Source organism: Opisthocomus hoazin, chromosome Z (assembly GCF_030867145.1).
Source record: "Opisthocomus hoazin isolate bOpiHoa1 chromosome Z, bOpiHoa1.hap1, whole genome shotgun sequence".
Taxonomy (NCBI): domain Eukaryota; kingdom Metazoa; phylum Chordata; class Aves; order Opisthocomiformes; family Opisthocomidae; genus Opisthocomus; species Opisthocomus hoazin.
In genome coordinates, this window is record NC_134454.1 from 30111161 (window position 1) to 30130055 (window position 18895).

The 18895-nt window shown below is 38.3% G+C and overlaps 1 protein-coding gene across 1 annotated transcript; it reads left to right on the forward strand.

Annotated features, from left to right (window-relative positions):
* Positions 1–28: 28 nt before the first annotated feature.
* On the forward strand, positions 29–18038 carry RAD17 (RAD17 checkpoint clamp loader component). Its single transcript, XM_075410800.1, has 16 exons — positions 29–222; positions 1755–2033; positions 2983–3066; positions 3768–3924; positions 4419–4555; positions 5700–5752; positions 5846–5971; positions 6061–6130; positions 6772–6883; positions 9246–9440; positions 10615–10700; positions 11278–11424; positions 11935–12081; positions 12836–12956; positions 14316–14373; positions 16722–18038. Exons 1-16 carry the CDS (start codon positions 181–183, stop codon positions 16987–16989), a joined length of 2082 nt encoding a protein of 693 aa, XP_075266915.1. The 5' UTR covers positions 29–180; the 3' UTR covers positions 16990–18038.
* Positions 18039–18895: the final 857 nt, after the last annotated feature.

The window sequence follows — 18895 nt, forward strand, 5'->3', positions numbered from 1 at the left end:
GCGGGCAGGCGCGCCGCGGTCAGCTAAGCGCCGGTGGAGGAGAAGGGCCCCTGGGGAGCGCGGCGGTGAGGTGTGAGGGGGCTCGGCCCGGCCCGTGGGGTCCCTCTGCCGCCTCGGCTCGCCCGGGTGCGGGGTTTTACCCTCAGGCCGCACGGCGGATGGGCGCCGCCCGGGCGAAGGATGTCTGGGAGCTCCTCGGGGAGGCGGGCGGCACCGGCGGAGGTGGGCCGCGGGGCCGCTCCGGGGGGAGGCGTTCGCGGCTGCCGGGGAGAGCGGTGTTTGTAAGGCCGGTGGTGACCCCTTGGTCTCCGCGTTGGCGGCTTCGCTTCAGCTGTGGGTGTGTTTTTTTATTTTTCCTGTGTGCAGGCTGTTTGTTTCCTTAGGAGTGCGGTGTGTGAGAAGAAAACCCCCTGGCGCGGTGGGGTCCGGCCCGCTGGTGAATATGCAAATTCAGCTGAAAATAGTCTGTTTCAGAATAACGTTAAATGCAAGCCGTGCGAAGACAAGTCCTGTTTCCCCGTCGCTAACGCTTCTTACTCTCAAATAATCTCTTGCCTGGCAACGAACTTTTTAGCAGGGCCTGTTACAACAGGACAACGCGTAATGGGTTTAAACTAAAAGAGGGGAGATTTAGAGTGGATATAAGAAAGAAATTTTTTACGATGAGGGTGATGAAACACTGGAACAGGTTGCCCAGAGAGGCGGTGGAGGCCCCATCCCTGGAACCATTCAAGGCCAGGCTGGACGGGGCTCTGAGCAACCTGATCCAGTTGAAGATGTTCCTGCTCACTGCAGGGGGGTTGGGCTAGATGGTCTCTAAAGGTCCCTTCCACCCCAAAGCATTCTGTGATAATGGTCTGTTGCATTAATTTGTAAGACTTGTAAACTGTAGAGTACTCAGGGACCTTCTCGGAGATGAGGTGTCTGTTCTGTTACTCGTGTTTTCACAGAAGTGTGTTTCGGCATGTAGCCTGTTACAGTTCCTATGCTGAAAGGTTATCGTGCATTTGTTGCAGCAGATATCCCAGCGATCACAGGCTATTATTCTGGGACCATAGGCAGGCTGGAAGGTGGCTTTGGGGTGTCGGTTTGTACAACTGTCCTAGCAGGCTATTGCTCAAATCCAAAATTAAACACTGGTGCTGTTAGCAGTTTTGTTCCTTGTCACTGGCAGGCAGACTTCTGATGCATGTGACAGTCTGATTCTAGATCAGTCCAAGCATCCTCACACAGAAAACAAATAATACTTTGTTTCACTGTGCTGCCTAAGTAATTTTTCCTGTCGCCTGTTTCTACCTTTTAAACACAAGTGGCTGCATTGTAAATGTTAAAGAAAAAAGAAAAGTCACATACTGAACATCAAAGACAGCATGGACATGACCTTAATGTAAAACTGATATAAATAAGCTTATGCTATTTTTTCATTTTTATATGTGTTTTGATTTTATTTCCTTGGTTTAAATGTGTGTTTGTAGAATTTTCAACCTGTTCTGGTTTGCTAATTTGCTGCAAGATATCATGTGTAAGGTGTAGCGCTTTTTGAATACTGAAGAAGCTTGTAATTGACACATTCAAAAAGCAGAAGTGCCCGTGTTTGTTGCTAATTAGTAGTACACTTTTCAATGCTAATGAAGTTCTTTACGAGATAGTCTTACATAAGCTTGATAAAAATCTGCCAATTTTCTAGAGATAACTGTATCCAATTAAGGGGAGGACAGTGCTACACTAATAGCAAAATATTTGTATTTTACCAGGCGACAGACTGGTTGGCACCTTCGTTTGATGACTTCTTTGGAAACACAAATGTTTCTTCTAGTGCCATTCCTGTGAAGCCACTAGAAGATAACTCTGGAAGAAACCGGCAGCAGAAGAAGAAAGACCTATCTTCTGTGCCAGAAAGTACCAAAAACAAAGTTCTGTCCAGAAAAAGAGCAAAGTCGTCTTCAGTAGATCTACCCTGTAACAAGTCCAGACAAAACAAGAGCCAGTCTCAAGATGAGCCATGGGTAGACAGATACAAACCCGTAACTCAGGTGTGAGAGTTATTCTAACTGCTAATATGGTAGTAACATAATAGTGTAGCACATTATGCTTCTCTTCATAATCTGCATTTGTCAGGTTCCAAGTATATCCGGTTTTATTAGGGCAGTGAAGTACAAGTTTGACTTACCTACTGTCTGTAGTTAAGATTTTAATGAGCTGTTTATCTGTAGGAGACACATTTTTTTTCTCCAGGCTTCCTGAGGAGATAAAGCTGCTGATGAGATGTTGTTTCCTTGTTCACGCCCAAACTTTTGAACCTGTTATTGAATTTCATCCAGATCTGACAGCTCCAAGTACTAGAAAAATCCACAGCTAAAGAAAGGAGGGAGAACGGAGTTAGTGCACTCATTAGGGGAAAGATAACAGAAATTTGTCTTGCATGTTACTGGACAGCAGTTAGCTGGTCTGTTAACATGTTCAGAGTACTTGACTAATTGCAGTTTGCACAAAGGAGTGTGTGTTAACTGTCTCTTAGATTTGAGCAAGTCAGTGTAGTACTTTTATGTTTAGATATTTATTAGCTCATCTCTGGAGAGGAATTGAGTTATGGGGCTAGAAGACAAGTAAGATGCGTGAGATCTGCAGAAGTTCCAAAAATGCAGGTACTGTTAGAGTCAGTAGAGCCTAAAAAGTACTATCTCCAGCAATAGCTGTAAAGCATGCTGACATGAACAGGCAAGACTATTACTTTAGGAATAATAATCATTATTTCCCAACTGCAAACAATGGAGAATTGGTTGTTTGAAGAAACAGGCTGAAATGATGATCCTTAACCGTTGCACTTACTTCTACATAGCATAAACATATGTAACTGGAATACACACATACATGTCTGTTAATATTTTAGTCGGCATATATTCTGTTCTTGAGTCTCATCATCACAGTCTTAGAAACCAAGAGTTGTATATATACGTTTAATATATTTTGATTTTGTTTTAGAATGACCTTGCTGTGCAAAAGAAGAAAATTGAAGAAGTTGAAACCTGGTTAAAATTGCACATATTTCAAGGGCAGCCAAAGCAGGTAATCTTGCTAAAATTAGCAGCTGGAGATATGAAACCATACAAACAAGCTGGATTCAGTTTTACTTTGATTTCAGAGAAAAAAATCTTAAGGTAGTGATTATGTACCTAATTGCATTATAAGAAATCTGTGAAGAATATAGATAAGAGCTTGTACATTTGTTTAGGGCTTATGCTGCTAAGAGGTGGTTTCTGTTTTTGCTTAAAAATATTATTTTCTAGCATCCAGTCAGTTCATACCTTTTCAGTGTGAGCTTGTAACTGCATTCTGTCTCCCACAGATTAATTTTAAGTATCTTGGCAAATTTCCAGTTTCACTGACTTTATGTAATGGGATGTTTTTAACCTCTTGATTGGTAAGAGGCATTCTTATAGGCATGCACCATTGACTAGTCTCATTTAGTGTTTTTCAGACCCGATTCTCCAGTTCAGTATGCATTATGTTGGTAGTCTGCACGATGTGCAGTTAACTAAACATTAAAAACTGAGAGCAAGGCTTTCAGAGTTCTGGTCTACCTCTTTCTGTCTAAACTCAACATGTGAAGTAATAACACAAAATATTTAACTTAGTTTTTATTCGAAAAAGAGAATCATTACCAGAGAAACTAGAGAAGAAATTCAGCCAGTATTCACCTTCAGCCAACTTCCAGTCTTCACTTATGTTTGGGATTTCCCCCCCCCCTTTTTTTTTTCTTGTGATAGGGTGGCTCTGTTTTATTGCTGACTGGTCCTGCTGGTTGTGGAAAGACTGCAACTATACAGATACTAGCAAAAGAGCTTGGTGTTGAGGTGCGAGAATGGACCAATCCAATATCTTTAGACTTTACAAAAGAAGACTTAAGAAATATGTTTGGCCACGGTAACTATTTTTATTTTTTCTTTTCTTTTTCATTTTCTTCCAGTTACTTTTGTGATTTTTTTTTTTGTATTCTGTGTTTTTTATTATTTTATGTCTCTGTCACATATGAAGTCAGATCCACATCTATGTAAGCCAGACCCTGAGTGTTTAATAAGAATCTTGCTTTTGCTTTTATCTGAAAAGGGATTTAGGTTTTTTTTGCAGTTTTTACTCCAAAATAATTTGCAGTTCAAATCAGTATAGAGAGCTATGTAATAGCCTGGATATCGTTGGAGACAATTAAATAAAAGTAGGTGAGTCTGTCCTTGTCTGGGTCTTCAGCTGAATTCTACCCTTTAAAAATTCTCTTGTAATGTGTTTGCCAAAGGGCTTGGCTGCTGGTGTTCAATGCCTACTGTGAGAAAATAGCATGAGGGGGTATTAGTTCTTGTGGGTATTTATATTCTACTTAGTATAATATAGAATACGTATTTTTAATTAGTTTTCTTTTTCAGAGTCAAATTTTCATACGTTTCCGAGTCAGGCCCAGACAGCTGTCTTTCGAGATTTTCTATTACGAGCAAATAAGTATAACAAACTTCAGATGCTTGGAGAGTCCTCAGAAAATGATAAAAAGCTTATTCTTATCGAAGTAAGTGAAAACTTGTGAAATCTTGTTTTGAAACCAGTGCCTTTTATCATAATATGGACATGCTAACTAGCTTCAGCTGGTGGATTGCTGTTGCCAAAAGTTAGTCTGTTTTACTGCAGATGAGTTCTTTATTACTTTTTGAGTCTCTGCAGTAGGCTGGAACCAAGTTCTACCTGTAGTTAAACTATATAGACTAATTGGCAGAAATTGGAGACTAGTTTGTGTACAGAAATATGTAATAGAGTATCAAAAAGTAGATCAAAACAATATTGAAAAGTCATACCCATGTTTCTGTATGATTAGCTTTCTAGAAATAGATATGCGTATAAACAGGAAGAGGGGAAAAAAACCCTACTATTCTTGTTACTTAAGGATGCAGGAGAGTGCAGAAAATATGTGAGAATTAATACAATCGGAAAGCATTTGAAATTTAGCATTCCCTGGGCTTATGTGGAGGGGTTATTTAGGGCAGAGATGTGAACTGCGAGGGTTTGTAAGCCATAAAGGGAGCTACAGGAAGATACTTTATTTTTGCTTATTCTGTAGTGTCTTTCAATAACATTTTATTTCTGAGCTTTTCCTTTTTTCTGCAGAGGAACTTTATGTTGGGGTAGTCATGTTGTCTGTAAACTTTGAAGAAAAAGAACAGATGAGATAAAATTTCTAGCTGAGTAGTGTGATGAGTAATTTAGGAAGCATAGCTTTCTGTGACTTCCCTTTGTGAAGTCATTTTCTTAGTTTTCTTATTTAGGTCCTCTCATAAGTAGTGTATCCTGCCCTCATCCTCAGTGGGGCTGCTTCCTTGAGTGTTTATCCACTGAGCAAAACTCTGTCTAGTAGGCAGTGTAATCGCCCAAGGCTGCTTCTTAGGAAGCAAGGACAGAAAGGAAGTGTTTCTTTTTAGATAATTGTCTCCATAATAAAAGAAAGAAATACTGTGCTTTGGTGGTTTTTCTTCTTTTTTTTTTTTTTTTTTTTTCTTCCCCCCCGGTTATTTTCACTGTTGGCCGCATTCAAATTTAGTTGAAAACAAGCTAACTAGGAAGAAAAAATGCATAGCACCGTAGTGTGCCGTAACAGTCAGTCTGTGGGAGAGGATATTTACATCTGAACGTAATGACAGCAGTTCATTTGTTTTGAATAGGACATACCTAACCAATTCTATCGAGACCCTAGCAGTCTACATGAAATTCTCAGGTCAGTTGCAAATGAGTTTTTAATGATTAGCTTTAGCCACTTGCAGTAAACTGGAATTTGATTCTTGCTATGCTTGCTTATTTTTCAATTCAGGAGGTTTGTTCATACAAGTAGATGTCCCCTCATATTTATAGTCTCAGATAACTTCAGTGGGGACAGCAACCAGAGGTTACTATTCCCAGCGGAAATTCTGGAGGAGTTGTGTATATCCAATATTAGGTAAGATCTTTTATCTCATTAAAACTCGATACAAACAAGTGAGATGTCAGAAACTAATTTTTTTTTTTTTTTTAAATGAAATTTAACAGTTTCAAGCCTGTTGCACCAACAAATATGATGAAAGTTCTTAATCGAATAGCTGCAGCAGAAGCTAGTATGGTAAGTTGTCAAAACTGATAACTTCTGTGCAGTGCTAGGAGCAAAAGATTTCAGACTTTTCTATCTGAAATATGTTATTTATATATGCTACTGTATTAGTCTGATCTTTGATAGCAGACTCCCACACCCCCCAAAAAAACTCGCCAATCCTCTCAAACAGAAAACAAGACACAAACTGGAAAGATGTAATGTTTTTAAGATCAGTTCCACTTGATCCTTGGTCTAAGTCTTCAGAGTTACTTCTGAAAATTCTTCTGCCTATTGCTGAAACTACATACATGAAACAAATAATAGGAATAGAAGTAATTTTCATTGTATCCAGCAAGGCCAGAGAGGTCATGAACCTAAAATCCTCTATTATTTCCAAACTGTTTTGATTACAACCAAGTCTAATATTGAGTGATGCCCTGCAAGGACTATGTACACTATTCTCTTCAATGTTTCCAGATAAAATGTGGCAATGGACTTAAATGTATTAAATGTTTTAAAGTTAGCAGTGTTACATAGTTAGAGAACATGGTGGGTGCTGACGTCGTCTCTTTATGCTGTATATCAGAGGTGGGTCCCCACAACCAGACTAATATTAAAATACTTTTTCCTACTTCTTTTCTTATTACTTTGAATGTTGCTTTTCCTTGTAGAACAGAAAAAAGAATTATGCTCTGGACAGAATTTCTTTGGAGTTGCTTTGCAAAGGTTGTTCAGGTGATATAAGAAGTGCAATAAACAGTCTTCAGTTTTCTTCTATGAAAGGTAAGTGATTTTGGTAAGTGAATGACTTTTTGACCATTTCTGCTGTAAAAGTATTCTGCTTGCTGTTGCAGCACAGCTAGGTGAGCTGTGCAAAACATTTTTGACATGCTGCTCTGAAGCAGGAATAAAAGGCACAAAGGGTTTTGTGAGGGGGGTGTTTTTTTTAAAGTTGAAAATGTTCAATTTAATGACTGTTTTATGTAGTCTCAAAACTAAGTAACATCTGCTATGTAAGTGTTCATGTAATTTAATGAAATGTGCTCTTCTTGGTATCTTTGCTATTGCTGTATGCTTACTGGTCAAAGCTTTTATGATGCAACCTTAATTTGAAAGGAATATTTTAATTTCGTGGTTCTTATACTTCTTCATGTTCTTATCTCTACCCTTAAAGCACTTCTGAAACAGCCCGTTGACTCTGTATACAGCGTTTCTGTAATGATTGATTTTGCTTTGGAGTTGTTATGGCTGTTGGTAAATTGAAAAACTGTGAGGTGGCATGAGCTTCTGTGAAGTATTCAGTGTGTATATAGAGTAAGTTTGATGTTCAGTGTTTGTCTTCGAAGCACTGAGTTGGGACAGTGCTCAAAATAGACTTAGTTTGGGATTCTGTTGAGATGTTCCAACATTGAAAGAAATCAGGAGAGTTACTGTTATGTCTTTCATAAGTGTTGCAAGTCAATAATTGTTATGAAGCCGATGTATGCGAGTTCCACCATCTTGTCATTTTTGAAAGCAGTACTCTGGCATGTGTAGTTCATTCTGAGAACCGCTAGATGGTGCCAGCGTTTATATTCAACCTAGAAATAAGGCCATGAATTCAACAGTTGGTTTCTGCTGTGTGTTGTAAAGCTAGTAACGGTCTTGTTGCTTTTACTCGTTTTCTTTCCCATCCGCCTTGCAGATAGAAAATGTGCTCATGGAATACGGGATTAAATGTAGTTTCAAGTACTGTTGTAAGAGGGGGTGTTGTAGTTTGAGTTGTGGAATATATTGAAATTAACTTAGCTGTGTTTTTTAAGTTACCTGAGGGAGAGAGTAAAGTTTCTGGGTTTAACTTGCAAACATGGAAACTAAATTCTGCTGATGTTGTCTTCTAGTATACTGAGTTTGTATTGTTCTGTGTTAATCAGAAAAATATAAAATTTCTCTCAGTAAAACCTTTTTGATGATAATGCCATGAAGTTAATAGTAGGTAAGTGATACCTGAGAGAATCATAGAATCATAGGCTGGAAAAGACATCTAAGGTCATGAAGCCCAACCATCCACCCAACACCACCATTCCTACTAAACCGTAGCCTCAAGTGCCATATCTGCAGTAGCTCACTGCTGGATGCTAAGTAGCTTCTACCTATTCTAGAAAATCTAAATAATCTTAAAATGACCACTTTGTGTAATTTTTAGTAAATTGCATTCAAAGTGTAAAAACATGAGAGTTATAAAGAGAACTTGGGAGAAAACAAAGGCATATGGCTTGCCAGCTTCCATACATGACATCTCGGAATCATGTACTCAGGTCATAGCACCCTGAACATTCTCCTCTTCCATTTTTTCTAACAGATTGAGAAGAGCTGCCTTCATGTTGAGTAGAAATTTTTTAGTTGTTTGGGTGTTTCAGTTGGGTATATGATGGGCAGCCAGTGATATTTTGTAAATTTTGGAGAGACCTCACCTCCCTGTTGATCTCCTGAGAATGCAATATTAGTTGGTAATTGTGGGAGAAGAGAAAGGTAAATACTTAACAGATACGATCTCTTAGTTAGATAAGGAACATTCACCTGCCACTAAATCAAAATGTGGTTGAAAACTTTTGAGGTTGAAAGTAAGAGTAGAAGTGATTTATTCCTCAGAACTCAAAACACTGTGGAAATTAGTAGGCTTTTGGAAGAATCACCTAAATGAAAGGTTTCCTTTGCCTCCTTATATTTCAGTGAGGGTGTTATACAGATAATGCCAATGGAAAATAAATCGATAGACGATCAGAATGTAACTGAAATGCAATTTGCAAATATTTGCACTTGTATTTCATAAAGAAGAAATTTTTAAGAAAGGCAAGTTAGGGATGCATCAGAACTAGAATGAATAAGCAAGAATGCTAGCATTTTTTTAAAGACAGATATTTATTATTCAAAAAAGTACTTGGCACCTTAACTGTGGCTGAAAGACAGAAGTGGAACGGAGCACACTAGTTTAGGTGACTGGGTTGCCTTCCTAATAATGGAGTTTTCTCTTAGTGCCCCCATTTATATAACCTTTTCCATTAATTTTTTTTGTTTGTTGAAAACATTAACAGTAGCAATGTAATAGAAAACCTTTTTAGATTCATGTGCTTTATCCTGATTGTATTTTTGCTTTTATTGATAGACTGCTCATTAGAGAAGGAGTTTTGGTCAAGGAAGAAAAGGAGCTCCACACTAAAATGTGAAGCAGCAGCAGAATCTAAAGTAAGAAAGAAAAGTAAACCTGATGCTTCAGAAGACCAGGAGATACAAGCTATTGGTGGCAAAGATGCTTCCATCTTTCTTTTCCATGCTCTGGGAAAAATAATTTACTGCAAAAGTAAGAAAACTTTGACTTATTCTTCCTTTCAGTGGGCAAAGCATGTCAGCTGCTAATAGCTAGACTTGCTAAATTGAGGCTTAGGGTGACTTCTGATTTGCATGTTTGGTCATTAATAACAACATAAAAATAGTAATAAAAGCTTGTGGTAACTGCTGTTGCAGCTGTCTGTATCTGTTAGGTAAACAAACGTTTCATTCAGCATCAATACAGAATAAAATTACATAACTCTACTTGCATTAGGTCCACATGCTGTCATGCACACAAGGCTAGATAGATAGCCAACACATTTATTGCTTTGTACAAAAGCAAATTTTGCTTTTGTGCAGGATTATACATTGTTGTACGGTTACCTTCTGTATTTGTCTGTATTCCTGAAGGGTACAGAACAGTAACTATGAGGCTGCAGGGCTGCCTTCCTTATTTGTGTATGTGGGCTTGACTCCTGCTGTATTCTCCTCCCTATGTTTCATCTCAGCTCTGTGTTTCCCTCTAACAGACATATGTGCACTCTGCTTTCTGACCTGAAATACTCTTCCACTTCTGTCATACCCTGTCTCCCTTTCTACCTCTCCAGAATACTTTCCACCTTACTACTACTGAAAGTTCTACTCTTCATACACTAAGGTTCTGTAAATTTACAGAATCTGTCTGTTCCCGCTGTGTGGTTACAGTATTGTTAACATTTAAAAACTATAATTGATAAGTATTTGGTACTTATTAAATAGTACTGTCGTCACTCAGCTAAATCAGGATCCATAAATGCTGTTGGCTGTCCACATTTCGGTAATAATTCACAGTATCAGTTCCAAAATCAACTGAGGAGAAATAGTGAAATTTGTTTTATGAAGTGTAATGTAACTAATTACATGTTGTTGACTGTATAATATTGACTATATAATTAAGTACTTATTTTTTTATCAAGAGCTTTCTGGGAACTGAAAATGCTGTGAACTAGTTGCTGGTAGAGTTGTGATTGCTAAAAATGACACTCAATATATGTGAAAACTACTATTGATGCAGTTACACATCTCTGTGTTCCTATCTAATTTTTATTCTAGTTTTGAATACTCCATCTGAAATGTGTCATTTTCTTCTGGCTTTTTTAATTATTTGCAGAAATGTAATAATACTTCTGATACAAAAAGACTAAAGATTGTAAAATCCTTTGTAGGAGAACCAGTGTCAGAATCAGAATTTGCTCAGCTGCCTGCTCATTTGTCAGAATACCGTCGAGACACCTTGCTTATTCAGCCTGAGGTACATCTGCAATAAGTACTTGATTCCAGTTTGGTTTAAAAAAAGCAAAACAAACTCTCACGTGATTGATGGAAATTCTCAGGCACGGTGGTTTTGTCACTGATCTTAATACATGCGTATTCAGTATGTCTGAGTTACAGAATAATTAATCTGGAAAGGACCTCTGTAAGCTAACTTCAAAGGTAGATTAAGTTCCCAGGCTCTTGATTTGTTGAGTTTTGAGTATCGCCAAGGACAGAGGTTCTCTTACCTCACAGCTGGACTTGGTGGAAGGTGGACTTTTCCTTGATGCAGTCTGTGGTTGTTAGCTGTCATCTTTTCGCTGTGTGTTGCCAAGAGGAGTCTGAGTTCACATTTCTGTTACCACCCATTAAGAGAGTTGAAGGCAGCAATGGCTTCTGCCCCTCGATCCCCACCATCAGCCTTCTCTGGGGCCAAACCAACCTCCCTTTTCTATATAAGCATTGCTTCGTAGCTCATGTGTGGCCGCTCCTGAACCATCTAAACTTATAGTAACTTTTATAGGATGCTTTTCCTAATACACTGTGTAAAACTTGTACTTTTTATTTTCTAATAGGATATTGTGGAAAAATCGCATATGTCTGGAAGCATGTTTAATTTATACCTTCACCAGAACTATGTAGAGTTTTTTTCTGATATAGATGATGTAGTGAGAGCCAGTGAATATCTGAGCACTGCTGACGTCCTTTGTAGTAATTGGAGTGTAAGTGTCATCTTTTTATACCTATATACTTTCTTTTTTCAGTAATCGGACATTGAGCTTCTAAGTTTTTCTGTGTTTATGAATTGTTGAAAGCAATTTTCTTACAAGACAGTAAGAATAAAGCTGTATCATTTCGAACTTACAGTAAAGGTAACAGTGAATTGTTAATGAATGCTAAAGTACATCAAACTATAGAAGAGATGCAGGTCAGACTTTTTGTCCAACTTCTATCAGTATTTTATTATAGTGGGTTATAGTGTTTGTAAAATATTCTACAAGGTATTTTTGAGTAGAACAAATTTATGCTAAAACTGTGCTGGAGTCTGTATGCCTTTTCTCTGAAGTAAACGAGCTAGCTTTTTCATTCAGATACTTTGAGAAAAAGTTCTGCAGTAATCTCAACATATTCTGGGTATGTCGTGTCAGTGCAATTGCAGATTGTGTTCTGGTTCAAAGGAGACATACTGTATAGAGACCTTGAGTTCGCATAATGCCCAGTTTCTCTCTTAGACACGGCTTGTGATGGAAGAATACAGTGCATCTGTGGCTACCCGAGGGGTGATACATTCAAATACATCCAGAGCCTTTGCCCACCACCAAGGAGGGATGGGGTTCCGGCCCTTACATAAACCCCAGTGGTTCTTTATCAATAAAAAGGTAAATGCTTGATTCTTTTTTTTTTTTTCTGTATTTTATGACAATGGAGTAGTATAGATGATATTTGCTTGTGGTGCTAAACTTGTCAAATATCCTAGCTAATTTTTAAAAGCACTCACTTGAAGACTTAGATTTGCGTTATTCCTTTAATGGAAAAATAAATTGAAGGCCTCTGACAAAGTCTGATTCCTGTGTCCAAGTTGTCATATGGCTGGGAGAGTCTTAATCCTAAGTTGATGGAGACACAATTAGTGTTGAAATACTATAAACTACTCCTAAAACTAAGTTTTAAGTTCTTGTGTAGTTTAAAGCACATTAAATTGTTGTGTAAGTTTTAAAAAATGACTGCTGTTATATTTTATGTGCTGTTATATTTTATCTCATGAACAGAAATAGCTTGTTCTTGAGACACCAAAGCTCTTGACAATTTCTTACATTTGAACTAATACCTCTCTTCCTGTATCTGGCAAAAAAATACTGACCTGGATGGGTGGGGAATTCTGTAATCAAGGCATAAAAATTTTCTGGAAATTTTAATGCCCAGGAAAAGGCAAAAGTGAAGGAATTTACCATTTTTACGATCTGTATATGTTAACTAACTGCTTGTCTTTTTTCTGGTCTCGTTTTTCAGTAGCATGTGTCTTGTCATCCAATAGACAGGAAGAAAGTCTGTCATTTGTGGTACAGAATATCTACATGAGTAGTGACTGACCAGGTTTTTTACTTGTGTTTCTTTTCCCCCCAACTCTTACAGTATCAAGAAAACTGCCTTGCTGCAAAGTCTCTCTTTTCAAGCTTCTGTTTACCACCTGAGTGTCTTCAGACAGAACTATTGCCTTATCTTGCTATGTTAGCAAATCCAATGAGAAACCAAGGTAAGATGGGTGTAACTCTAGATCTTGGACTCTTTTTTTTTTTTTTTGTCATGAAAAGTGTGCCGAAAAATTTTGTAGCCCAGAATGTCAATACTATCTATGCTCTTCTCTCAGTAAAAAAATATAACAGAACAACTTACAATACATGCATATAGCTGATATATAATGTTTCTAGTAACACAGATAAAATTAAAGCTATCCTGTTAGGTTTGAAACCTAATATCAAGAATATTTTTAAAACTTATGTAACTGAAAGAATAAATATTCATATCTCTCTTGGCAGAAGCGAAGCATATATACGCTTTATAAATGTATAAGACGGGGTCCTCGTGTAGGACTATTTGAAGTCATTCTTCCCTTTCTTAATTGCATGGATTTCTGGTATCTGTACTTTTTAATTTCATTATGTCACCCTTTCACTCAGTCTTTTAAGGTCCTTGCACAGTTTTTCTGTCTGCCCACATCCTTACTAGCCTGTCTAACTGGGTGACATTGGCAAACTTGCTCATTTAACTCTTCACCCCCTTTTTTCACACGGCTACATTTAAGAATGTACTGGACAGTCCAGGCCCTAGCACAGATCTCTGCAGAACTTCATTGGCAACTTTTTTTCCATTGCAAGAGTTAACTATTCCCTCATACCCGTCTCCCCATTTCCTATTTATTAATTATTTATCAAACTTTACTGATTAAGTTGTTCTCTTAGGCTTAGGGCTTCTTTTAAATCTACTGGGGGATTTGGTAAGAAGACTTTTGGAAACCTAGTAGGCAATAATAACTACATCTTCATTGCTTACTGGTCCCTCTCCAGTAACATCCACAGACTTAAAAGGCTTTAAAAAGCCTTTCCCAGTTAAAGTAATCAAAATTCAAGTTTTCAGTGCTTTAAAAAAAGTGTAACCTGAGGTAATCTAGTAGCAGACAGTTCATGTGGAAAAATTTACTTTGTATGGTGCATAATCCAAAAATTACTGTTTAGACAGCTGGGTCATTTATACTGTATTATTTGCATCTGACAATAGGCTTGATGTCTTAACTAAAGCCTTGACATCAGGATAAATTCATTTTGTAGGCTATGGAATAATAACTCCACATCATAAATACACAGTTGGTGAATGTCAGGGATTTTTTTTTTTTTGTGTAGGCAAGCTGTAAATATGTTACGGTAATGTTGCAAACAGTTTGGGGGAAAAAACCCAAACAAACGATACATGCATGCGCAGTGTTTTGGTATCCAAAATATTGCAAATATATGCAGGAATACTTGACTAAGCTTATGAATTACTTATTTTCCAGTATGCTTAATTGTATGTGCATTATGATCTGCCCAATATGACACTGGTGATTCTTTGTTCTTAGCTCAGATTGCTTTTATCCAAGATGTTGGGAGGCTACCGCTGAACAGACATTTTGGGAGGTAAACTTGACTTCTGTCTTTTCTTAAACAAAGTAAGACTTTCTTTCTTTCTAAATATATTGAGGAAAAGAACCCTTTCATAGAGAAACACCTTCAATGTACATCTATGATGTGACGTTTCCCCTCACTTGCAGCATGATAATTTTATATTTTACCTGTTAAAACTTTTCCCATTCAAATCTGTTTATCATTATAATGTTAATATCAATGTTTTTGCTATAGTCTTGCTTTTAATCCTTGTTTAGCTTTCTTTTCCAGTGTATGAAATATTAGTTTTGACTTAGACATATTTATGTTTCTCCAGTGCATGATCTGAATAAAATACTTTTTTCACAATCAAAAACATTTACATGAGAATAAAACTGAATTGATAGAAAGAGTACAGTGTGCTTTGCCTGTTGTTTGTCATGACATAACATGAATCTCCATGTTTGATAGAACATGCTGTGCTCACACGTGTGTTAGATGTGTAAGAAAGAAAGCATAATGGGGAATGTATTCTTATTTCCTTTGAAGCAGTTGCATATCTATGCAACTACAAAATATTTTAGTGAGTGCTTCCTATGAAATTAGATAGCAGCACTGATTTTTATTTTGTGGAATTCTTGCTTATCAGACTCCTTAGAATAAACCTTTGTTTAAAATGCATTTTTAAAATAAAACAATAGCTGCTGAAGTCCCTCTGTCTTAGAAGTTAAATACTGAAAAAATACTCTTTATTTCAACTGCAAGACTGTATTGCTCTACTTACAGATTGTATAGCGCTCATGGGGTGATGTGTCATGACATGTTATGTTGTGACTCTAGTGAGCGTTCTGAATCATAGGCAGAAGTTATACTAGGAAAGTCTCGGTTATATTTGTGTAACTTTGATATATCTGAAATTTAAAAAGAGTTTTAACTGGTCACGGTTAGCTGGAATGAGACAAACTCTTTCATCTTTTAACCGAGAGAGAGTTTGTTAGGGAATCTGACAAAGCATCTCATATTTATCACTGTGGTCTTGCTGTCTGAGTTAAACTATGAAATACTGGCCTGTAAGGTAAAGGCTGTATTACCCAAGAAGCACCCTCTTCCCAGCAGTTGTAGTAAAAGCCATTTTGGTTGCTAGTCAGGAAGAAAGGACAGTGTCCTTACTGGGTTTATTTCTTTGTAATCTCCCTCGTCTAAGCCAAAATGTTTGTAACTTTAAAAATTAATCGTAGACTTCCTTATGCCATTGATTTTGTCTGCAGCATACCTTTCAATATCAATAAACGTTTTGTATCTGCATTAATAAGTTGGGTGTGTGCTATTTAGAGTTTCACCTGAGGGATAGCTCTCTCCTGAAAACACGGTAATCCTTTTTCATTTCTTCACTATTTTGGAAAGGAAGTATAGACAAATGTAAGTATTTTAGTAAGCGTTTGCATTCTTCAGGAATCCTAATTGAAAATAATTTATTTTGTGTTATTAAGTCATCCTTAAAATAACTTATGTGCAGCTGTATCAATGGAAATAAGAATATTTTAATTATTTTCCATTATATTTATTAACGGAATGGGAATTGTAAGAAAACTGGCACTGAGGAGAATGCGTGGTGTTTGATCAGCTGCAATTGGTGTCAGGATGGGTTTTTGCCAGTAAGTGTAAGTTTTTGTTATTCCCATGTAAAGTGGAAAAAATTAATAAAGGACCGTTGGTAATCTACTGATACGAAGATGCTGGAAAGATTGAGGAGTCCAAATAGTAAAAGAAATTACAAAATAGAAAAATATTTCCTTTCTACTCCTTTGTTTTTTCTTCTAATTTGCCTGTTTCAAGTTAATTGCTTACTGTCCTGAAGGATTTCAGTTTTGCTTGGAAAGGGTCTCGTGTACCATAGGCTGTTGTCAGTAAGTTCCTTGTCAGCAGTTCAGGTGCATGAGGAAAGCTCAGCAAAACCAGTGTTACCCTAAGGAAGAAACTTGAAGCAGCAGTGGGTGCTGGGAGAGTGGTGGAGCACAAACGTGACCTGGTGTGTTCCAGTTGCTGTGGTTTGAGGCTGAGTAGACCTTTCTGTGAGAGGAACTCCCCTGTCTTCTGTAGGCTGTCACGTGAGCTGCACAGTTCTGGGCACAGGTATCTATACCTGGAATATGTGTGCAGGGCTGTAAAAACATAGTACTGAAGGTAGTGATCTAAGCACGTGATGTGCATAGCTTGAATTAACTGTGATTGATGGAGGGTGTTACTGCCAGAAAATGTGACAGCTGCTAAGCACCAGTGAAGAAGGGTGACGTGTGCTGTATGCGGGCAGTCTTTTCTACTGCAGCTTCTGTGTGAAAGAGCAGACGTGGTAACTTACTGTTGCAATGATAATTTTACAGGTTAAAGCTTGAAACACTTACTGACAAAGATCCCGGGATACCAGACTTACTTGTCAGCTCCGAGGGGGACCGTGCCGACGCACATGCTGTGGAGACGGCTGCACAGGTGGAGAAAAACAGAACAAATGAGAATGAGTCAGATGGATTCGCTCTCTATTCTAGCCAGTGCAGTGGAAATGAACTACCTTGCAGTCAGCCTCAGCCTGTCACAGCTCAAGCAGTCATGGAGGAAGATGAATTAACAATAGAGGAATATGATAGTGACTGAGTACAACAAAATACCAACTACTGAATAGATTTATCTGCTACAAAGGCCTTTGCTAAGGAGGGTATGGTCTGCACAAAAGTACTGCTTTAGCTGCTTCGGTGGGTGGGGAGGCCAAGTCCACACATGCTGTGTCAGCATCGAGACAGCTCTCCTCAGCTTCCTCTGAGCTTTGCAGGATCAGACCTGAGCTGAAGGCCAAATTGCAAGCTATGCCCTGCCTCTCCTGAGCCGTGAAATAATCTATATTGATAAAAAGGGGATAATAAATTACTGCAATTAGTCTGAAAGGGACTGTAGATAAGCAGTATCACTCTTAAGTTATTTTTATTTTTTACACGTTTTAATTTACTTTGCAATTGTACAGTGTGTTTTCTGAGCACGCATTTGATAAGTTGTCAGCATTTGAAGGTTTTACTAAAATTCATACCTTCAAAAAAAAAAAGTGCTGTTTGGAAGCTTGGCCCTTCTGAAAGAAGAGACTGAAGTGTACATGTAAAAAGTTTGATATTCCATACTGGTGATGTAAATAAAACTCCTACTGTATTAATACTGTTTTGCACTCTGCCACAGGTTTTTATGTGTTTACAAGTTGAACATATGTTGTCCAACAGATTATTTTGGATTCCTTTTTGAAAGATATTTTCGTAACTTATGGAGGGGAAAATACAAGAATGAAGCATAAGTCCTCATCCTTTGTGTTCTGTAGGAAGTTAGTGGTGTAGCATGCAGTTTTCCTTCTTAAATTGCAGTTGTACTGAGGGAAGGAATAATCCTGTGTTTGGTATCTGACATGCCAGAAGTGTGTTGTGGTTGTCCGAATAGACTGTTTAATACTTCAGCATTTCTCTGTAACTGGGATTGGTCCATGCAAATCCACCAAATACGTTGCTGTGGTTAGGGAGACCACAGGAATAAGGAGAAAATCAAACCAAAAAACTTTGAATGTGTAATGTATGTTTGCATTTCTGTATTGCTTACAGCCACAGTTTAGTAGAAGAAAATACATGTTTATCCAACATAACCTTGGATTTAATGCTGCTATTAAAATGTTCGGGTTTGCTCAAGGGACAGGTGTAGTCTTTCCATCTATAGCTATTGTTTAATTTTGAAGAGGGGGTTTCTCCCTTAATTCTTAAATTCTGTCACAGCTATACTCATTACAGCGAAGTCAAAATGGTTTTGAATGTTGCTGCCCCTTAACACATTTCCTCCTCTCCGGGGTGGTCCGGATGCGGAGGTTTAGATTGGATATCAGGAAAAGTTTCTTTACTGGGCTGCATCAAGACAAGCGTGGCCAGCAGGTTGAGGGAGGTGATTCTGCCCCTTTACTCTGGTCTTGTGAGACCCCACCTGGAGTCCTACGTCCAGCTCTGGAGCCCCCAGCACAACAAGGACATGGATGTGTTGGAGCGGGTCCAGAGGAGCGCCACGGAGATTATCAGAGGGCTGGAGTACCTCTCCTAGGAGGACAGGCTGAGGGAGTTGGGGATGTTCAGCCTGGAGAAGAGAAGGCTCTGGGATGATGACCTTAGAGCAGCCTTCCAGTACCTGAAGGGGCCTACAGGGAGGTTGGAGAGGGACTTTTCACAAGGGTGTGTAGTGATAGGACAAGGGGGAATGGCTGTAAACTAAAAGAGGGCAGATTGAGATTAGATATTAAGAAGAAACTCTTCACCATGAGGGTGGTGAAACACTGGCACAGGTTGCCCAGAGACGCTGTGGCTACCCCTTCCCTGGAAGTGCTCAAGGCCAAGCTGGATGGAGCTCTGAGCAACCTGGTCTGGTGGAAGATGTCCCTGCTCATGGCAGGGTTTGAAACCAGATGATCTTAAAGGTCCCTTCCAACCCAAATCATTCTATGATTCTATGCTTCTATGATACTGAAAGAGTGGTCAGGCCCTGGAAC